The 23,413-nt window shown below is 42.9% G+C and overlaps 1 protein-coding gene across 1 annotated transcript in view; it reads left to right on the top strand.

Annotated features, from left to right (window-relative positions):
* The window catches only part of CTSE (cathepsin E), a 113,978-nt gene that overhangs the window by 66,311 nt on the left and 24,254 nt on the right, over window positions 1-23,413 (top strand). The window contains exons 2-5 of the mRNA XM_083173034.1: window positions 11,989-12,145; window positions 15,143-15,260; window positions 17,725-17,843; window positions 22,688-22,887. Coding sequence (XP_083029160.1) covers window positions 12,014-12,145; window positions 15,143-15,260; window positions 17,725-17,843; window positions 22,688-22,887 — 569 coding nt within the window. The 5' untranslated portion in view covers window positions 11,989-12,013. The remainder of the gene's footprint in view (window positions 1-11,988; window positions 12,146-15,142; window positions 15,261-17,724; window positions 17,844-22,687; window positions 22,888-23,413) is intronic.

Raw genomic sequence — 23,413 nt, 5'->3', positions numbered from 1 at the left:
CTGTCGGTGTTTTAACAGTCGGATTCCCGACGTCGGGTAAATGACTGTCGGAATCCCGACTGTCGGGACACCGTCAGAAACCCGACAGAAAGCTACAGGGGCATCTCTGCAGCATTTACAGTACAACTACCTGCAATTCATTTTTAGATGATAAAAATAACCTAATATCGTGATTTATAACCAATTTCCATTATCGCGGTATCCAAATAGAGGCCATGTTTAGTTCCCAATTGAAAGTGTTATTGAGGCTTTGACGGCTGCTTATCGTGGATTATGCTTCGTTAGCATGAGGTGCCAGAAGTATAATTTGTGCCACATTGTTGCTGATTGGATAGCCCCAATGAAGCTATTAGCTGTGGTAAATTACTGGCGTGAAAGCCAAGAAATTGTTATTTAGATAATAAATCACATGAAGTTGCATAGTCATTTGTATAGTCAAATATACTGCAGTGCTTTTCCTACTAAATACATAGTCTGTATTTCCTCCTATATATTACAGTATAAAACACAATCTTGAATTATGGCACTAATTATACATAAGCATATTGAGATGCACCAGCATCAACTTAAGGCTCTTTGGCACAAGAGTGTTTATTATACAGTTTTGACAATTCCTTTTCCAATGTATATGCCAAATGAGGAGGAGGAAAGGGCTGGTTTCTGCACTGTATTGTACTGGTAATGATTTGACTTACTTACGTCATTGTGTGTTCACTGAGATTACATAGCTTTTGGTTCTTTTTTCCTTTTTGTCTTTTTGCTATTGATCTTTGATAAGTAAAATCTACAGAACTAGGGTGTGGAAAATGGCAAAGAAAATATTCAGTTGACAAACTATTCTCTCCTCATTCATCATACATTTGCTGAACTAAAAGCTTAGAGGGGCTATTGCAAAGCTGGTGTGATAAGAGAAGTAAAAATGCTTGAAAGGTTCCTTATCAATCAGATACTACACTCTGCTGTCAGTCTGCTCCTGCTTTTGTTTTTTCCTATAGTATAACCAGCAAAGCTGTCATGAATCTGAATGAATATACTGGGCTTTGTGTATCAGGTTTGCACAATGGTTTATACAGTAAACATACTCTTTGAACTACTTGGTGAGATGTTCGACACAGAGATGGGAAGGATTACATTGTTTAGTGTGAGATAGAAAGATGAAAATAGCCCAGTACTGTCCAGGTTGTTGGACACATCTATGTAGGAAATTCAATTATATGCAAGGTTTAGCAAGAAAAAAATAAACTGAAGTACCTTGTGCCTAATTTTGGATTACTGCATGTATGCGCACTCCCGATACCCGCGGTACCTAATTTTTTTAAAGAAAAAAAACTAATGATACCCAACCTGTTGTCTCCATGGCTTCCAGTGGCCTTCCCACCATCTGGTGCGGGCCTGCTGGGCTGCTCTCATACTCAGTGCTGCTGCAGGAGTCCAGTTCCTGACATTGGAAGAGAAGACACCACTTCAGTGCTAACATATTAAGCTAATTGAAAACTTCCAACTGCGTAATTAGGTGAGAATCGTGTGAATCATTGTAATATGTAATAAACCTTTACTCTTCAGATGTGTCTGTGCATTACTGTATTTCACTATTTGTAATGTAGTACCATCGGTCTCGTTATTGCCCCGCATGTCGGGACATATGGTTCTCTTAGTCCCTGCATGCGGTGCAGGCTTGCTGGGACTTGTAATTCCACAACATACCACAATAGTTTTTTCTCTATTTTTACACTTCATAAGCCCGGTGCCTATTGCCCTTGGGGCACCGGAGACAGCCATGGGCAGGGGGTATCCTGGAGGGGGCAACCCTTCATTGGGGGGGTCGCCACTCCCCCAGGGTCCCTGCCTGTGGGAGTGGCATTAGCCTGCTGGCTGTTTGGGCCTGGTGCTGATTGTCAAAATATGTGGGACCCCTAGTCATTTTGTCGAACCAGGACTGGCCCTTGAGACTGGTGCTGGTTTTAGAAATTGTGGGGATCCCCAAACTTTTTGTACCCTTCATTTCTAAAACCAGGATCGGTTCTTTGAGCCTGGGGCTGTTTCTAGCCTTGAGGGGGGGACCTTATGCCGTTTTTGTCAATTATTTATCTTTATATTTTTACACTGAGAAGCCTGCATGGATTTAGCCCATTTGGTGGGACCATTGGGACCTGTCGGCCATAGGCAGCTGCTTTGGTTGCCTAATAGTAAGTACGCTACACAGTAAATATAATTGGTACTGCTTTCCTAGCACGGCGCCCACGATCTAGATTGTATGTGTGGGGCTGATATCTCAAGCATCTCATGTGTTTGTGCGGCATAAGATGCATGAGATGATGCAATCGACGCGATCGACGAGATTTTTACATTGGAATCAATGTAAAAAGCCCCCAAAACCCCAATTTTAATTGCTAACACCCCTCATGGGTGAAATGGCCCCCCATTGTTAACGCCACCCCACTATTGACGCCAACCCGAAGCGTGGCGAGCGCAGCGTGCTCCGACCTTTTCATACCCCCACTATCCACGTCGGCGTGGAGTTGATTTTATATAGTGTGGCGAGCGAGCCCGAAGCGTGGCGAGCGGACGCGGAATACATGTAAAGTAGTCCGCGTGCGCTTGCCACGCTTCGGGCTCGGTGGCTCGATGCGCTCGCTACACTTTATAAAATCAACTCCATGCCGATGTGGATAGTGGGGGTATGAAAAGGTCGGGAGGACGTGTTCCGCATCCGCTCGCTATTCTTCAGGTTGAAGAGGATAGTGGGGGTGTGCTAAATCCCATTGCATCACTTAGACATGTACACTGGGGCTGTTGTGCTAAATCGCATTGCACGCAAAATCGCATCTGCTTGTTTTTGATTTTACATGTGATGCAATGTGATTGGCGGTCACGGTGCAGTAAATAAATTAACAAGTGAGATTGCATCACATCAAATCGCACTGCACGGCACAAAAACGTGCGATGCAGAATAGCCCACTAAACAAATAGCTTAATGGGCGCCGTGCAAATACACATGTATCGTTTTTTCCAATCTAAGGCTTCCACTAATCTTCTCAAGAACCAGGCTGGTCATCACTGATATCAGAGACAGTGGCGTATCTATAATGGGTGCATTGTACACAATGCACACATCTTGGTAATACTTACAATCCGGAGTCCCACGGCAGGAGCGCCGCAAAAATCGACAGAAAAATGGTGATGCAGAAATCACCAGAAAAATTTAGATTTTTCCAATGATCTGCGCATGTGCATTGGATTCTGAGCACTCTAGTGCTCAGACTCCACAGTGCAGCGGAGGTTTGCGCATGCGGAGTAGGGTCTGAGCACTACAGTGTTCAGACCCTACTCCTCATAGCAGAGAGGAGGGGGCCTGGCCGTGAAGGCAGCACACAGGCCTCCCACTCTCTTAAGATGCCCCCTGATCAGGGACCCAACCAAAAAAAGCCTAGGCATGCCTGCATTTTCACAAATACAGCCGGATAACGCCATTTTTCCACTGCTAAACGCTGGCTTCCTGTCAATCAAACTGCAGCTACTATGCAACTTTTATGAGTACCGATATTTTTTTTATTAACTAACCCGGTTCTATAAATGATTGAATTGAATTGCAATAGCGATCCATGCTGATTAGATCCATAGTGTACTAAGATTTTTCCAATGTTAGTGTTTTTATAAAAGGTCAGCTATTTTAATGTATTTTTCCACAATAAACACATCTAGAATTCACCTTAAGGGCAATATGTAATGTTAGTTATGAACCTGATTAAGATCTATTATTAGTCAATAACATTAATGAGCCATCCAAATAACATTATCATCCTTTTTTGAAAAAAAAAAATAAAATAATAAAAGTTGTTAATTATTGTGTAGCAACATTCTAATACAGTACACAAATAAACAAGAGATGTCGGCAAATATTTAATAGTTAATGCTATTACGGGGTCTGTGTATTTGTTTTCTAGAAAACCACCTATTGCTGTAATGTATTGTTAAAACTGGAGATGTAGGCTATAAGTTAGCACGTTATCAGACCAAGCTGAGGAGATGTCTGCATGTGTGACATGAATGAGGCAGGCCATTTAGAATGTTTTCCTGTTATATCAAATATGAGCGTAAATATTTGCCAACACATAATGGGCCTGATTTTGATTGCTTCGCTCCTCTGCGAGTTTACATGGGGAGCGATGTTTTCCTTATGCGCATTTCTACTCATGTGCATACGATAGGTGGGAGCAGGCATGGCAAACTGCTAGTTGGCACCTACCAGTGTGGGCGGGGGGCGGCTGCGACGGGCTGTGCCCATGAAAATTAGTCAGTGTCACGGCTGCAGGGTGTGGGCAGCTGACATCACTGGATGTCAGCTGCTCGCCCTCTACCCATACAGGGAACATGCAAAGCTAAGACACCAGAGAGTGCCTTAGTTTTGTATGTTCCTTCGAAATCATTCAATGGTTTATGACCACCCAAGGCTGCAAATGGATGTTTATATAAAAGCGGCGGGCGGCGTTTAACCACTTCATGGTATATCACCGATTCTGTGGGTGCTCAAGGGCCCGAGCACCCACAGAAATTGATGAGCACCCACGGGCCCGAGTCCCGCTGCTGGGCCGCCATATTAACTTGCTAATTTGCCGCTGCAGCACCCATATTGCCGGACCCGCCACCTGGGAAACAGTATGCCGGGAAGAGTGCATTCTGTCCGCGGAGTACCTGCACGGTGGGGGCATTTATGTATGTGGAACTCTGTTGCCATAATTTGAATATTGGAGACGACTTTGCTCCATAATGTAAATTGGTATTATTTTGTGGTCACACCCCTTCCCCATGAAGCCACCAGCAAAAACATAAATCGGCACCTATGTATGGCACCCCCACCCTCCATGTTGCTCCCCAGAAAAACCCACCACTCAAGGGGGTTAATCTATACCCAACTCTGCAAAATTTGCAGTGTTGCGTGTGGACCAGAATAACCCCCAGTGTTCCATGCATTTTGGCCAACTCAAACTTGTCAGATGACAATGTTGAATGGTGGATAATAGCACTTTAATCAAAAACATTCTACCTTAAATGTGATAGCATCTGCATCTAATTGTACAGCACATTAAGAAGTAGAGGGCAGAATATATATTAATAGAGTAATAGATATTGGAAATAGATTTAAAAAATTGTGAATTATAAGAAAGGTTTAGAACACGTGATCTAACAAACTACATATTTAGGCTTAGCTGGGTGTTCTGATATCAAGTTCTTCATATTTAAATACATAGAATACATTTCCTGATTCAATTGAATCTGTTTTACATATTGAAATTATTTATTTAAATATAACACTATAATAACACCTTCCGCTTAAAATGAGATATTCAGACAAACAAGAAGCTTTGGCACTAGGGGAGGGTCTACTACAGTAATTAAGTCAACAGGCAACAGGTTGACCCCTATTGGTTGACAGTCAACAGGTCGACACATGAGAAAGGTCAACATGCATTAGGTTGATATGGTCAAAAGGTTGACACAAGCAATAGGTCGACATGTAAAAGGTCAACATTAAAAGTTGACTTGAGTTTATCACATCCACCCCCAAAAAAGTGTTTTTAAGACTTTACTATCCAAGTGGGCATAGAGTGAGATTATAATAGCATGTCTGAAGCATGGCGCATATACCATGTCCATGTCATAGTCACCAAAAACATAAAGAAACTCATGTCTACCTTTTTCATGTCAACCTTCCCCATGTTGACCGATTGCTTGTGTCAACCTTTTGACCATGTCAATCTTATGCATGCTCACTCTTTTCATGTGTTGACCTAATTACTGTTGTCCCTATGACCCATACCCCTAGGGGAAGGCATCCTTATCTTTAATAACATCCTCTGTACACTAGTTTTATATTGGGCACTTAGTTGTGCCTGCTAATTTTTTGGGCGCCCAAATTATTCTTTTTTTCCTCGATGTTGTTTATCGAGCAATTCAATTACAACCTTTTATTCAACTGAAAATGTACCTATTTTAGGGTGAAACCACGTGATTATAGGAAAGTTCCCAGATCCATTTGTTTTTGCGGTATAATACAGATAACGGGTCAGTTGGTGGGGATATTTTTTTGCAAGAGTCCGCGTGGTAAAATAAAATCCCGACGGAGCTGGCTCTTGTGGATCATTGGATATGCAGTAGACAGTATTCAGGCAAAGATAAGGCCCTAATCGAAGAAATTCAATTCACGCCTACAGTACTTTACTAAATAATATGTTGTGTAATATGAAGTCACATGCGTACTGCACAGCTTACAATCTAGTTACATTACAGCAACGTCACCTGGAGTAGTGTGGCTCACCCTCTCACACGCTTTTAACCTTGTTAAGTGTGTGAGAACTGCGGAAATCAGTTATCTGTTTACTTTGCAAGCAGCATTATCTGGAATGTATGGGCTTGGTTACACCAATGGTATAAATAAGATATTTGTAGCTGGCTTTATGCAGTGTCTGAGCTCCTGAATATGGAACAGATGAAGAAAGTATTAGTAGTCCTGCTATGTGTAGCTTTCGTCCATGGGGTAATACGGTGAGTCTGTTTCCCTTTGTGATTTTAAAAATTCTGCTTTGGATAATATATAACATATTTTCTCCATCTTTATTTGGGCACATTTTTTTTGACAGCATTTTTTTTTGTTTGACTAAATGTATTTCCAACAGGTAATAGAACATTTGGGGGTAAGAACTTCTGACCAAAATGTTTTCTCAGTCAATATAATGGGGAGCTTGGGATGTATATTGTAAGATAGTCTCAATCTTTAAACTCTTTTGGGTACATTTTTCTTTTGGGTAAAGATAGGAATTCTATTTAAGATGGCATGTTCCCCGTAGCAACCAATCAGATTCTACTTATTTATTTAACACCTTCTTGAAGATATATGGGCAACATCTGGGGTGAAATTTCATAGGATGACAGAATCAGAAAATGAGAGATTTGGTAAGAAATCTCGTTTTTTTTAAAGCGGCAATCATTTACACTGCAAAATCAAACTGGTTTTGCAGTGTACATGATTGCTGCTTTTAAAAAAACCCGGAGAGTTTCTGATTCTTTCATCCTATTAAATTTCACCCTCGATCTTCAAATGAACGCCTATATTAGTAAATTTACCCCTTTAGCTTCAAAAACAATGTTATTCCTATAATTTTATACTCTTTTCATTTGCAGAGTTTGATCACTATTATATCTCATTTAGTATATAATAAGAATGTTGTGCATGTATGTATATGTATATATATATATATATGCACAACAAGGAATGACTCTAGTCGCGCCACAAAGAAGGCTGCTACTCTAAAAAGACCCCCCTGTTAGTGGGAGACAAATGTGTATGGGTATAGAGATAGACAGAGAGCGCCAAAGGATTCCACCACCTTATGTGTGATGAACAGATTGTTCAAGTATGAAAAAACATATAAACGTTTCTGAAATTTAACAGTTTTTATTAAAAAGTTATAAAATAGTGTGATATCTTAATTCGTTTCTTTGAAGACGATGACAACCCAATGCGTTTCGTCTTTAGAAAGACTTCATCAGGGTTTTTTTTTAAAGATAAACACGATAAAAGAATCAATGAAGAAAGATATGGAGTTTTCTAACCATATGGTGAATGTCGATTTTTTGGGGAGAAATCGCAATCTTTAATAGGTGGTAAGGTACTTGTGTATTTTGGCGGCACACCCGATGTCCGTCGTACGACGGACAGATCGCATCGCATCGCATGCCATGCACCCGATGGCATACGATGTGATGCGACGCGATTTTGACCCCCTATACGACCAAAAATCGTATAAGCACCCTAAAGGGTGCTTTTGAGCACCCAAGTGGGTGCTTACAATGTTAAATGCATCCCCACGCCACCCCCCCACTATAAACGTGAACCCGAAGCGTGGCGAGCGCAGCGAGCCCGCGAGGGGCGGCGGTACGCGTCCTACGACCTTTTCATACCCCCACTATCCACGTCGGGGAGTTGAGAATAGAATAGTGTGGCGAGCCCGAATCGTGGCGAGCGGACACGGATACCTTCACAGGTAAACGCGTCCCTTCGCGGGCTTCACAGGTATCCGCGTCCCCTCGCGGGGCTCGCTGCGCTCGCCACACTATTCTATTCTCAACTCCACGCCGACGTGTATAGTGGGGGTATGAAAAGGTCGTAGGACGCGTACCGCCGCCCCTCGCGGGCTCGTTGCGCTCTCCACGCTTCGGGTTCACGTTTATAGTGGGGGGGTGGCGTGGGGGTGCATTTAACATTGTAAGCACCCAATTGGGTGCTTAACATTGTATAAGCACCCATTAGGGTGCTTATACAATGTTTAATCGCATCGCATCGTATGGCATTGTATGCCATGTACAATGGCATACAATTTCAAAATTGTATGCCATCGTGCACTATCGTACGATATCGCGTCGCTTCGCATACCATCGTATACGTTATGGTATGCGATGCGATGGGCGCCGCCAAAATACACAAGTACCGGTGGTAAATATGAGATTGGAGGTTACTGTTACAGAGTCACCTGTGGCTGTGGATATATCTTTACATGTAGAGAAGTGTAGAAAGATATGCTTCCAATGTGTTCCAATCCTTTGGCGCTCTCTATCTATATATAAATATATATATATATATATATATATACACACATACATATACAGCCTTGCAACATATTAGCAAGTTAGATTTCTCCAGCCTGAAAAATTAAATGAAATAATAAGTCTCTTCAAGAGAATACGAGGCTATAATATACTAACTAGAATGAAGTTCTGTAATAAATGCATGTCTGCCAACACTGACTTTATGGGTTTGATTCCAACCATGACTCTGTGTGGAGTTTGTATAATAGTTCTTATCTGCTGTCAAATGTTTCTATGCAATACTGTCCTATCCTAGATAAGGTATAAGGGCCAGATGTACTAAACTTGGAAAGTGATAAACCACCAACCAATCAGCTCCTAACTACCATATCACAGGCTGGGTTTAAAAAATGACAGGTAGGTGCTGATTGGTTGGTGGTTTATCACTCACAATTTTATCACTTTCAAGCTTAGTACATCTGACCCTAAATCATGCGATCACTCCACTTTAAGGCATGGTACATGGTACAAGGGAGTGTGCTTTGTGGAGCCAAGGACTACTCCACTCCAACATCACTCACCTAGAAAGACACTTTGGGTGAAATGTAATAGGATGAGAGATTCATAAAGTGATAGATTTGATAAGAAATCTCCAGGTTTTTTTAAAGCAGCAATCATTTACACTGCAAAATCAAACAGTGTAAATGCTTACTAAATCTCTCACTTTTTGAATCTCTCATCCTATTAAATTTCCCCCTTTGTATTTTGCTTGGTCCAGTGGCTCCAGACTAGGACATATAATCCAACATCCTGGCAGTCAAATAACATTGAGAAATATAATTTTCTTTTATGTTACAAAGCTGACAACAAGCCTAAATCAAACCAGTTGGTACGTGTGGTTTTCTACCCATCATGACTGTATAGAATAAAGCAGGATTCTGGTGACACAATAGGGGTTATTCTGGTTGATTCGCAAGGCTGCGAATTCGCAGCCTTGCAAATCCACCAACCCCACCCGGCAAATGTCCGCCCCCCCCTTGCTGCGTGGGTTTGCCCGCACAAGCTGCGAATGAATGTTTAGCATAAACATCCATTCGTATGCCGTGGGTAACCGCCCACATCTTTCGATGGTCGCCGACCATCGAAAGTTGTGGAAGGTACACGCATATAAAAGTGACTTTCAAGTCACAGATATGGGCGGGCAGCTGATATCCGGTGATGTCAGCTGCCAGCCCCCCGCACTTGCGTCACCGCTAGGGTTGCCACCTCATCCCTTTAATCTTGGAGACATATTAATTACACAGGTTCTGTGTAATTAATATTACAGGTTCTGATTAAAAAAATACAGTTGGAATGCTCCTGATTGGCCGCTAGGCCGCAAGGCGGCCAATAGCGGCATTTGGGAGGCGGAGCCGCACGATGCACACAAACACTGTGCGGCTCATCTGTCCGGCTGGTTTCGCGTGTCGGTTTGTTTTTTTGCCAAGACCCTTACCTGGACTACGTCGCCCTGGGACAGGTGAGTATGGTTTCCTTCCACAGCTTCCTCCATGGATTTCGTCGGATCCGGACGGGGACGCCATCGCCGACATGGACAGCGACGTCGACATGGACCAGAAGACGACACAGGACCAGAAGACGACATAGGACCAGGGCTACCTACGGAAAGAAGATAGGTAAGTATTAGTATGTGTGGGCTTTCTATGTATTAAAGTTTTATTTTAAGTATGTGTCAGTGTGTTTTATTGTACTATTTTTAATATTGTGGCATTACAAGACCCAGCGGGCCCTTTAATGCCCCGCAGGCTGGGACTTGTGGTTCTCCAAGTCCCAGCTTGCGGGGGAGGCTTGCTGGGACTCATAGTGCCCCAGTATTAGACAATAGTTTAATCTTTTTTTTACACCATTTATCAGCTCGATGCCCACCGCCCAGGGGCATCGAGGATAGCACCAGGCTTCAGCCTGGTCAGGTAAGTCCTGGAGGGGGGGGACCCCTTTATTGGGGGGGTCCCCACTCCCCCAGGGCCCCTGGCCAGGCTGACTGGTCGGTAGGGTTAATGCTTTGGCCGGGGGGACTTGTATAAAAAGTCTCCCCCCGGCTGTGGCATTACCCTGCTGGCTGGTTGTGCCTGGGGCTGGTTCTTGAAATACGGGGGACCCCTACTCATTTTGTCCACCGTATTTTGGGAACCAGTCCCGGACCTGGAGCCTGGGGCTGGTTGTTAAAAATCAGGGAACCCATATTTGTCGGGTTCGGAGGTTTTTAATTACCGGTCCCGGCTCTGTCAGCCTGGTGCTGGTTTCGGCTGTGGGGGGGACCCCACGCTGTTTTTTTTTTTATATTTATTTATTTTTCTATTTTTTTACACCTTGCAGCCTGCACGGATCTGACTGATCCGTGCAGGCTTAAAGCAAATACGACAGGGAAAGCAAGGTGTATTTTCCTGTCGTATTTGCGTGGGTGTTTTACACCACTTAGCAGCCGTATTATCAGTACGGCTGCTTAGTACATCAGGAACCACCATTCTTTTGAATGGTGATTCCTGTCGTATTCTATCGATGGTGTAGACATTCGTATTTGTAAATACAAATACGAATGTTCCATCTTTAGGACTACGAATTGTTGTATTTTTGGGATTGTAAATCCCGAAAATACAAATTCGTAAAAAAAAAGGTGTATTTCTCCCTACGAATACACCTTTTTTCTACGAATCCATTTATGTAAATGTCCCCCTGTGTGCATGAAAAAGTTGGGAGGTATAAAATCCCATGCCATGGTGGGCCCACATCTACTGTACCTCTGTGGATCAGTTTCCAGATTAGAATTTTACATATGATACCGCATACTGCACAGGACTATAATGCATTGCTGCTGTTAATATGGCCCATTATTATGCATGCACTAGCAGTGTCTACTAAATATATAGTTATCAAGGGCTGCAAATCTCTGCAGTCTCTAATAGCCAACTCTCTACTGGCTGGAGGAAAAGCCTGTTATGATTTGTCTTTAAATATATTGCCGTAATGGGTGTGTAGGGGCCCCAGTACGCTGCTTTGCCCAGGGCCTATAATACTGTTAAGAAGACCCTGAAGTGATAATGGCTGCCTTGCCCCAGACTCCACACCAAAGTGATCCATTTACACTGGGTAGGAGCCAGTGGCAGGCAGCCCTTTCTATCCAAGTCCTGGTAGTCCTCCCCCTAATGGCGGCCGTGCATTGCTGGCATGTATGTCATTTTTCAGAAGTCCTGTATATTTAGAAATGTGTATCTGTACTTTTTTTCACAATGAACGTTGTTTAAAAATCTTCTTATTCCATCCTATTCGAATGAATAAACCGATGTGTTTCTGACTATCCCTTATCTTTGGTTATAACATCAGTATTTTGTTTTCCCTCAACAATAGAATTCCCCTAAAGAGACAAAAGTCAATGCGGAAAATTCTAAAAGAGAAAGGACAGCTGTCTCATTTATGGACAAAACAAGGGGATGCATTTCTGGCCTACAGTGGCTCGTGTACTTCTGCGGAGACTGCGTGTGAGCCACTTGTAAATTACATGGATGTGAGCATTATTTTATTTTTTTAACTATTTCTTATATAGAACTGCAAATTCTGTTCCACTTTACAATTTAAAATTATAAAACAAATTGGGTAGGAGGGCCCTGCTTGCAAGCTATAGAGAAATAGGCATTGATACACAAGGATAGGTCTACCACATTACAAAGGCACTTGGTGGGCTGTGTGGTATAGGGCCTAATTCAGATCCACTCGCTAAGCTGAGTTATTTCGCTGCTTAGTGAGCAGGTAAACACCCCATGACTCCCCAAAGAAAGCCCCCCCCCCCCCCCCCCGCTGCCCGAATCCCCTTGGTAGCATGCAAGGGGATATGTTCAGTGTTCACTAGTCACTAGCGAATGATTTCTCCTGCCTGTGGTAATAAAAGTCAGTGTAAACAGACTTTTATTACAGCTGCCCTCCGCCGAAGACGGGTCTGGCACTGACGTCATATGATGTCACCCGCTAACCAGGGAATGCCACGCCTAGTGTTTTCATGGAGATGCCCCTAAAACACTGGGCATTCTCCTGATGCCAATCCCTCCCTGGAATTTGATAGGTTTGCCTAAAGAGGTGAGTTTTCATGAAGCACATGAAAATTTGAAACTAGAGGAGACTCTAATACCCCTTCCACACCGCACACATAACCGGGTCCAACCTGGGGTTTTGGCAGGTCAATTCAGGTCTTTGTGTGGTGTGAATGCACCATTTGGAAAAACCTGGGTCCAGTAACCTGGCATTCTGACCCAGTTTAAAAGAAGGGTTTTACCCGGGTCGGAGCCTGGTTGCTGGGCAGTCTGAATGGGTAACCCGGGTCGAGTGACCCAGGTCCCGTTCACTGCTATGGAGGAGGCAGCAGCGTCACTTCTGTTCTGCCTCCTCCCCCGCCCCCACATGATGCGTGCTGCTCCGCCCCAAACGCTGACAGACAGAGCTAGCCCAAATACAACATTTCCTCCCCCTGAGGCGGACCCGTGTCCAAATCCAAGAAGCGAGCAGGGATTTGCAAGGGGTATTAGTGTGCATTTGAGGGCATTCCACAGAGTGTGTGTAGCCTGAACAATGTCCTGCAATTGATAATAAGAGCAGGCAATGCATGTGAATGAAAGATGTAGATCTTGGGAGGAGCAAAGTGGACAAGTTGGGAGATATTTTGAGATAAGAGAAGAGATGTACAGTGGTGTAGTTTGGTTTATGGCCTTGTGTTTAAGTATTTTATATTGAATATGGTAGAATACAGGTAACCAAAGCAGGGAATGACAGAGCAGTTTCATAGACGAGCCTCGCAGCTGCATTCATGATGGATTGTAATGGGATAGCCTGTATTGGGGAAAACCAGTGAGGAGGGGTTCCAGACGGCTGGGGAACCTCCCACATCTTTCGTTGGTCGCCGACCATCGAAAGATGTGGAAGGTGCACGCATATAAAAAGGACTTTCAAGTCAATTACATATGCGTGCACGCTTGAAAGGAAATGGGTGGGCAGCTGACATCCGGTGATGTCAGTTGCCCGCCACCCACACCTGCGGCACAACCTCACTAGCATGAGAACGCCCATGAAACGCTGGGCATTCCCACATGCTAATGGGGCTGCCCATTGCCCGACACCCCTCTCCGTTGTCCTGGGTGCATGGGTGGACTGTCAACCATTAGTGGACGACCATATGACTGTAGACCAAGACATTGTAGTTCTAATATACCATAACCACACTTATACAGTGTCCATGTACACATATTGATTTTTCATGTCAACATTTTACTTGTTAGTTTTGTCAACGTCTAACTAATGCATGTCTAACTGTTGTCAATGTCTGACTAATGCATTTCTAACTGTTGTCAATGTCTGACTAATGCATGTCTAACTGTTGTCAATGTCTGGCTTATGCATTTCTAACTTTTTGTATCTACCTACTGACTGTCAGACATTGTCTGTGAGCTATACCTCACCCGTGAGGAGACTATTGCAATAATAATGCGAGAGATCACGAGACACAGATTAGAGATTTAGCGGAGTTTTGTGTAAGGCTTGGTTGTATTTTTCATATGTTTTTAAATGCATGAAGCATGATTTTGAGACAGATTGAATATGAGGAACAAACAACAGTTCATAGTCAAGGATGACTCCTCAATTTATGGAGTAAGATTGATTGCTGTGTTCTCAACAGTGATAGAGATATCGGTGGAAATATAATTCGTTCCGGTTTTGCAATATTCAGGTGGTGAGATGGCATCCAAGATGAAATGGCAGAAAGGCATTCAGTGACATTGACCAATAATAATGGGGGCAAGTCTGGGAAGGATAGGTAGATTTGTGTATTATCTGCATAAAGATTATATTGGAATGCAAAAGAGCTAATTATGACTAAAATGCTATACAGTGTCCACAGTATGTATTATGTCACAGTGAAGTTCCCCCAGTTCACAATATTCTACATTGTACTAAACCCAGTTCATAATATATCACATTATACTATCCCTCAGTTTATTTAATCTACACGGGCAGCACGGATGGTGTAATGGTTAGCATTACTGCCTCTCAGCGCTGCAGAGTTTGTATATTCTCCCCGTGCTTGCGTGGGTTTCCTCCGGGTACTCCGGTTTCCTCCCACAATCCAAAAATATACTGAAAGATTAATTGGCTCCCTAGAATATGAGCTCCTCTGGGGCAGGGACCGGTGTGAATGTTCAAATGTTCTCTGTAAATCGCTGTGGAATATGTGTGCGCTTTATAAATAACTGGTAATAAATAAATAATAAATACATTTAGAGTCCCCCATGCATATTATGCCACATAAAAAAAGCATGTTTAGGAAGTAATAGGATGTTGTAGAAGCCCTTAAAAAGGGGCAGACTAGATGGGCCAAGTGGTTCTTATCTGCCATCAAATTCTATGTTTCTATACCAGAATGTGTAGTCATAGGTGCTCATAACAGTGATTTTTAATTTGTGGTATAGTGTTAATTATAGCTGTTACAGTTGTTTGATTTTTATTTTTCCCAACACAGGTGGAATATTTTGGGCAGATCCAGATTGGTTCTCCACCACAGACCTTCACTGTGATCTTTGACACCGGCTCCTCAAATTTGTGGGTCCCATCTGTATATTGCACAAGTTCAGCATGCAGTAAGAAAGCACTATTACTTATTTATTGTCATCATGACCCAATGGACTCAGTGTGCAACCTCATAATCCATGAGGACAATACTGTGTAACTACAATGAAACATTGAACATTGTATGCATACAATTATTTGGCTAAACGTACCATCATTTTCTTTGGTTACATGTAAGAGGTTCAAGTTCAGCCATGTCTTAGAATGAGAACCTAGTCAAATTACCCATGTCAGTGGGTGTAATTTTGCCGAATACATGTGCTTCGCTATTTTACTCTTTCCTTCAGGTTGCAGAATGGCCAAGCACCGGCCCTGACATTACTGTTATTTTTCTGCCATTTTCATAAGCTGGTAACTAGTATATATATATATATATATATATATATATATATATATGTATATGTATATATATATATATATATATATATATATATATATATATACAATATTCTGTGGGAAACGCACACTTTCAAATATATTTCAGGCAGGGGTTATATATATATATATATATATATATATACACAGTATAAAATAAAGGTAGACACACTAGGGCAGCCTTTTTCAACCACTGTGTCATGGCACACTAGTGGGCACTGAGCTGTTCTCAAGTGTTCCCACAGAGCTAGATATGTCCACACCACCAGTTTACAGCCACCACAAGTTAGACTGTTATTCACAGGTCTCTTGTTTGCATGGGCCAATGTATTTTACTTTAGTTACCTGTGGAGACCAGTATGATTGTTTTTTCATATGGGAGCCAATAGGTGTGTTTTTTTCCTGTGTGGGTCAATGTGAGTCTGATGATGTGCCTTGGCAATTTTAAAATCTTATTTGGTGTGAGGTGAAAAAGGTTGAAAATCACTGCACTAGGGATTCCAAATGCAAACACTTGAATACAAAATCAATACCAATGTCAATGTATTGTACTAGTGTCCTAATAAGTGCACAGTGCATTTTCTAAAGCATTTACTACTATGCTTATTCTATAACCTTCTCCTCTTGCCACTAATCTGGTTAGACACTTCATCTATGCAGATATCTTGCTTTATAACAAAGGTTAATAAACAGGATCACCAAAATGTCTATAACTTTGCAAAAAGTACATATTAAACCTGTTCTACACTTGTTGATACTATTCTACACATGTTGATACTGGGTCCCCCAACTGAAGGTTTATTAGTCTGTACTTTGGGTATGCTTCATAGTCCTATAATTAAGTTTTTTATACTGTCCTGAGAACCTTTTTGCCCCTGATCTGGATGACACTCTTAAATTAGGAGATAAGGGACTTCTAAAAATAATCTGAAGGGAGACTCCTTAAATTTGTGCTTTTTGGGTTGTATGGAACACCAGATTGTATGGTGGTAGGATTTCACTGTAAACAGTTCTTCTCTATAAAACAAATGGCCTACACCCAACTTTCTGTGTGACTTCTCATGTTAAATAAAACAAGGCTACTCCTATATTTACCTGTTATAGTACAAATGTTATCATCACTGTTCGACTGTGCATATCATTTTACAGTAACTAGATGACAAGCAATATGGAACTTCTTACTATTATGTTGCTAAACTATCATATGTAAAGCAGTAAGCTAATTTATGAAAAATCACCTCAGCTAAAATGCTTTACTGGATATAACACAGAGGTTATAGTTTACATTGGTGGATTGGAAGCAGTTTGTGAATAATATAATCCATTCATAAAGAACTGTGAGTTTACTGCTCAATATTACATTCATGGAACAAATAGATCCATGATTTGCTGGACACCATAGTACAAATCCCATACCTCCCAACCGGTCAGCTATCCACGGGAACATCCTGTTTTTTGGGGAGGTTCCTGCATCCTGTCTGGGGCCAGCAGTGTCCCGCATTGGGGGGGGGGACAGTTGGGAGTCCCCGCTGCCATCTGCTCGGTATCAGTGAATAGGCCCTGTGAACATGTGCACAGCGTCTATTTCTGCTGACAGAGGGACAGAAGTGGCAAAACAGGGACATGGCCTCATGCGGTTGATGCAATTTGAAGGCCATGCCCACTCATCCTGAGGTCACACCCCCAAAATTTGGGAACGCGACTTCACTGCGAGCAAAGGTCTCGCTACAGCACCATACAAAGTTGGGAAGTATCCAATCCCACTGTTCAATTTGTCAACCTGTTCCCCAAAAGTAGTCACCAAACATATAGCTATGAATTTGGCAGGCAACATTATGTGTATAGCAATGCATGTACAGTCAAGGGCGTAACTACCATAGGTGCAAGGGGTGCAACTGCTATGGGGCCCAGAGCTGAAGGGGGCCCATCTTTGCTGTCTAAGTAATATGTTTTACATACATTCATCACCATCAGTTGCTAAATAGGGGGCCCTTACAAACTTTTGCTATGGGGCCCACAAATATGTAGGTACGCCTCTGTGTACAGTCATATAGAAAACCAGGTAATAATTATTAACAATGTTGTGTTATGTCTATGCAGCGAGTCATGCCAGGTTCTACCCAAGTCAGTCTACGACCTACGTTACTGATGGACAATCATTTTACATCCAATATGGAACTGGCAACTTAACAGGAATATTGGGAATTGATCAAGTTACTGTAAGTACTAGACATTGACAAACTGTATTGCACAATACTTAACTAGTTATGCATCGCCTACCACTGCTTGTTCAAGTTCACAGACATCTGTAGGGGCCAAGTGTAATATGGTGTGAGAATCAGAATGTGGGAGATTTTGGAGAGTATTCCGATTTATTTAAAGCGGCAATCCATTACATGGCAAATCAATGGGATGCGGTCAATAGGTCGACTGTAATTGGGTCAACAGTCAATAGGTCGACCACTAATGGTCGACAGGTAAAGGGTCATCATGCATTAGGTCGACGTTGTCAAAAGGTTGACACAAGCAATAGTGTCTTTCAGCACAAACAGGCTCTAACCAGAGTAGAAAGAGAAGTGGGAGGCCCCAGTGCACAACTGAGCAACAAGACAAGTACATTAGAGTCTGTAGTTTGAGAAATAGATGCCTCACTGGTCCTCAAATGGCAGCTTCATTAAATGGTACCCACAAAATGCCAGTGTCAACATCTAGAGTGAACAAGTGACTCCAGGATGCTGGCCTCCTAGGCAGAGTGGCAAAGAAAAAGCCATATCTGAGACTGGCCAATAAAAGGAAAAGATTAATATGGGCAAGAAAACACAGACATTGGACAGAAGATTGGAAAAAGCATTTTGGACTGCCTAGAAGGCTACCTTTTCACTGTAGACATTGACACTAAACTAAAGTTTTGTGGGTACCATTTAATGAAGCTGCAAGTTGAGGACCTGTGAGGCATCTATTTCTCAAACTAGAGACTGTAATGTACTTGCCTTCTTGCTCAGTTGTGCACCAGGGTCTCCCACTTCTCTTTCTGCTCTGGTTAGAGCCTGTTTGTGCTGTTCTCTGAAGGGAATAGTACACAACATTGTAGGAAATGTTCAGTTTCTTGTCAATTTCTCGCATGGAATAGGCTTCATTTCTAAGAAAAAGACTAGACTGTCAAGTTTCATATGAAAGTTCTCTTTTTCTGGCCATTTTAAGAGTATAATCGAACCCACAAATACAATGCTCCAGATACTCATCTAGCTCAAAAGAATACCAGTTTTATAGATTCTCTAACATGCAAACCCATTTTCAGCTGTGCTAACATAATTGCAAACACAATGTACCATTAAATAACTGAAGTGATGGTGCTTGGAAATGGGCCTCTATACAGACAGAGCGCCTCTCATTTGGCTGGGTCCTTGCAATTCTATCGCCAATTGCCAGGACCCACCATCTGACAGAAGGGGGAGCGCTCGCACGAGACACTCAGTCGGACCCCGCCACCACCCTCCACCACCTTCCCACCTCTCCCCCTTCAGTGCCCGCAGCCCCCTGCACCCCTCCTCCCCCAACCCTGCCAGTCTCCCTGAAGCAGAGATAGGCAGGGATTCCGATCCCTGCCGCCGAGAGACAGGGACGCACGTGCATGTGAAACGCTTGTTTGTTCCATCAGATAGAGCTCCTCTCCGCCAGCTCTCGCCAGTGGACGGAATCTGGCGAGTGCTGGAGCTAAATGAGAGGCGCTCCATCTGTACACCTATGTAGATATTCCTTTAAAAAACAGATGTTTGCAGCTAGTATGGTCATTTACCACATTAACAATGTATAGACACACCCTTCAACATGACCCATTCCATTAGGTACAAAATGTTCTGTTCCTGGATTTCCCTCTTACTGTATGATTGCCGTCACCTGTGGTGAAACACCCTTCTCATCAAGTAACTAGTTCAACACAAGTGACGACAATCATACAGATGTATGAACCAGCGTTAAGTGCAGAAATGCACTTAACACTGGTTAACTGGGGGGATTAAGTTTTTCCCAATGTATTACTAATGTGCGCTAGTGACAGCCTGCCGAGTTATGCTTGGCAGGGCTGTCCCCTGCAATCCCCCCCCACCACTGATTAGCGGCCGGAGCGATGTATTAACAGACGCCCAAATATTAAATCACCCCGGTTGCTTCATCCTCAGGCCTAGCATTATCCTATCTTCCACTGTGGGGACAACGCTAGCCCTGCTTCTGGCTTGGGCCGAGGGACAGGAAAGGCATCGGCTTGCTGGAGGTTAATACATTAGCCAATAACGGGTGCCCGCTTCTCCTCGCTATGGACCCGTTATTTGAGAAGCGCCAAGGGGGGGGGGGGTGTTATTACATCTGCCCAAGTAAGAGGGAAGAGGGAAGTCCTGGAACAGAGCATTTTGAATGGGTCGTGTTGGAGGGTATGATATAGAGTGTATTTGTGATTAATGTGATTAATGTATTATTCTTTGGAAGAAAACAGTGCCCTTCTTTAAAAAAATAAGGACATTTCGAAGTGACCCCAAACATATATACATATATATATATATCTAGAATGAGGAGAATAGAAGAGGGCGCTTCATGGTGCATTAAACGAGTAGATTTATTGGATCCAAATACACAATAAAATCCAGAGTAAAAGCAATTGCTCGTACCAAGTATTACAACTCTGTGGGCTGGTTACCACAAGGCATGAATATAACACATAAGGCAAGGCTGCTCACTTATCCGGCACAGGCGAACTGGAGGACTCCGGGAGTCTGCTGACTGACAGGCGCTGGCTTGCGCTGCTGGAAGCAGGAGAACGGGGAGACACCACCGCCGAGTGGGACCAGAGGGAGACAGCAACACAGTCGGGTAGAGCGTCACGTAGCCACGCCCTGACGCGTTTCGTCACTGGGACTTCGTCAGAGGGCGTGGCTACCGTGACTCAAGACCCGATATTTAACATAATAAGCAGCCAATGAAATCAAGTCCACTGATTGCACTCCATGAGTGCCGGGGCAGTCAAACCGAATGTCTCTAGATGGCTTCCACAAGAGAGCTAACTAATTCTTAAAGAGACCATGTCAGGCTTGGCTCCGGCGACACGCGTGTAGACCAATCATAAAACACGTGTCAACACTTTTGTACATACAAAAAACAGGTACAATCAATGAACAATTTTCACAGAGCGACCATATTGAAATACTAAGCAATTAGCAATTAGTATTTCAATATGGTCGCTCTGTGAAAATTGTTCATTGATTGTACCTGTTTTTTGTATGTACAAAAGTGTTGACACGTGTTTTATGATTGGTCTACACGCGTGTCGCCGGAGCCAAGCCTGACATGGTCTCTTTAAGAATTAGTTAGCTCTCTTGTGGAAGCCATCTAGAGACATTCGGTTTGACTGCCCCGGCACTCATGGAGTGCAATCAGTGGACTTGATTTCATTGGCTGCTTATTATGTTAAATATCGGGTCTTGAGTCACGGTAGCCACGCCCTCTGACGAAGTCCCAGTGACGAAACGCGTCAGGGCGTGGCTACGTGACGCTCTACCCGACTGTGTTGCTGTCTCCCTCTGGTCCCACTCGGCGGTGGTGTCTCCCCGTTCTCCTGCTTCCAGCAGCGCAAGCCAGCGCCTGTCAGTCAGCAGACTCCCGGAGTCCTCCAGTTCGCCTGTGCCGGATAAGTGAGCAGCCTTGCCTTATGTGTTATATTCATGCCTTGTGGTAACCAGCCCACAGAGTTGTAATACTTGGTACGAGCAATTGCTTTTACTCTGGATTTTATTGTGTATTTGGATCCAATAAATCTACTCGTTTAATGCACCATGAAGCGCCCTCTTCTATTCTCCTCATTCTAGATCTCCATTTGCCAGTTGGACCCTTGGCATTCGTGTCCTACACGAGAGGAGGAGCTGCAGTCCGATATTTGGGACTTTGGTGACTTTTTAACCACATTTATGTTTGGTTATTCAGCTGGTTTTGCTATATAATCAGCGCATTAAGGACAACGCCTTTTTCACCATATATATATATATATATATATATATATATATACATATATACAGGTATATATAGATGGATAGATAGATAGACACACACACACACACACACACACACACACACAGAGTATGTGTGTGTGTGTGTGTGTGTGCTTCTATATGTGATCACATATATATATATATATATATATATATATAAGAAAAATAGAGGTTCAGAGTGTGCTACCAGAAATTATTACACAATTTGTAAAACACAATATGATTTAATATAAAAAATGCATCAAGGGCAACATATAAAATACAAAAGCTTTTTTATTGCAGCATGTATTTGTTAATTTTCCGGATTATTTTTGTGTTATTCCATTGGTGAAGCAGGCCCAACGCGTTTCGTCAGAAAGGTGACTTCATTAGGGGCTTACAAGCAATGTTTTTTGACAAACAAATGGCACTGTAAATTCAATACAGACATTTATAAATGGAAATGGAAAGGGGAAGAGTCCGTTTATACATTTATTAAAAACAAAATTTTAGCCGATGAAGAATAAGATGAGGAGAGGAGGATGAAAGAGAGAAATAATAATGGTGTGCAGGACATGATTGATATTACATATATATATATATATATATATATATATATATATACATATATATATATATATATATATATATATACACACAGGGCCACCGAGAGGGGTATACTAATTATCCGGGCCCAGGCTTGCTGGAGGGACCCGACGGGGCCCCTGGTCCGACCCCCTCCTCCCTCCTTGGCAGCAGCAGCAGTAGCATGAGCTTTCATGCTGTTAGTGTGTTACAGTGTATGAGAGCTCATGCTAAGCCTGCCAGCACAGTGACAACACATGCTGTGCTGCCGAGCAAGGATGGGTTTAGAGGGTTTTCACTTTTTTGCCCACTAAGGGGGAGTTACCACACCTCCCACAATTAGGCCACACCCCCAACATTTTCACAGGGCCCGGCATACCTCTTGGCGGCATTGTTTATACAATACATATTTCATTACCTTTTCTTTATGGTAAAGTATCTTATCTGTATTTCTTGGCTTATAGGTTCAGGGTATAACTGTACAGAACCAGATGTTTGCAGAAAGTGTGTCAGAGCCAGGTAGCACCTTCCAAGATTCTAATTTTGATGGTATTTTGGGCTTGGCATACCCATCACTAGCTGTGGACAATTGCACTCCTGTGTTTGACAACATGATCGCTCAAAATTTAGTGGAACTGCCACTATTTGGTGTCTACATGAACAGGTAACAAAATATGTTATTCTTTTTTGGCTTAGTATAAATATTACATACCCTCCAACATTTGAAGGCCAGAAATTGGTACACATATAGGAAGAGGCGTGGCCATGGGTAAAATGGGCGGTACCTTGTGGAAAGTGGGCCTGGTCACATCCCCAGGCACCCGGCCCAGCGCCTGATGCAGCTCATGTCACATGGTGGCTTGGTGGGCTACTGGCCTATTAAAATAAATAAGTATATTTAATATACTTATTTAATAAATAAGTATACTAAATATACTTATTTAATATACCAGCAGCCCACCAAGCCACCATGTGACATGAGCTGCAGCCTGCAGCAGGTGCGTCACATGATGGATATTTAAAGAGTCAAGAGAAGTGTGGAGATTTATTTAAAGTAGTACACAGCCAGGTCTGAGCCACCTAAGTTGCTGCAGTGGACTTACAGTGTGTGCTGTGGCAGGCTCCTCCGATGCGAGATGATCCCGACCCCAGTCAGTGTGTCACGCGCGCCGGAGCTCCTCGCTGGCCAC

The sequence above is a fragment of the Crinia signifera genome, chromosome 2 (genome assembly GCF_055691185.1).
Source record: "Crinia signifera chromosome 2, ASM5569118v1, whole genome shotgun sequence".
Classification (NCBI taxonomy): Eukaryota; Metazoa; Chordata; class Amphibia; order Anura; family Myobatrachidae; genus Crinia; species Crinia signifera.
The sequence above is the reverse complement of the archived record's forward strand: the minus strand, read 5'-3'. Positions and strand labels throughout refer to the sequence as shown.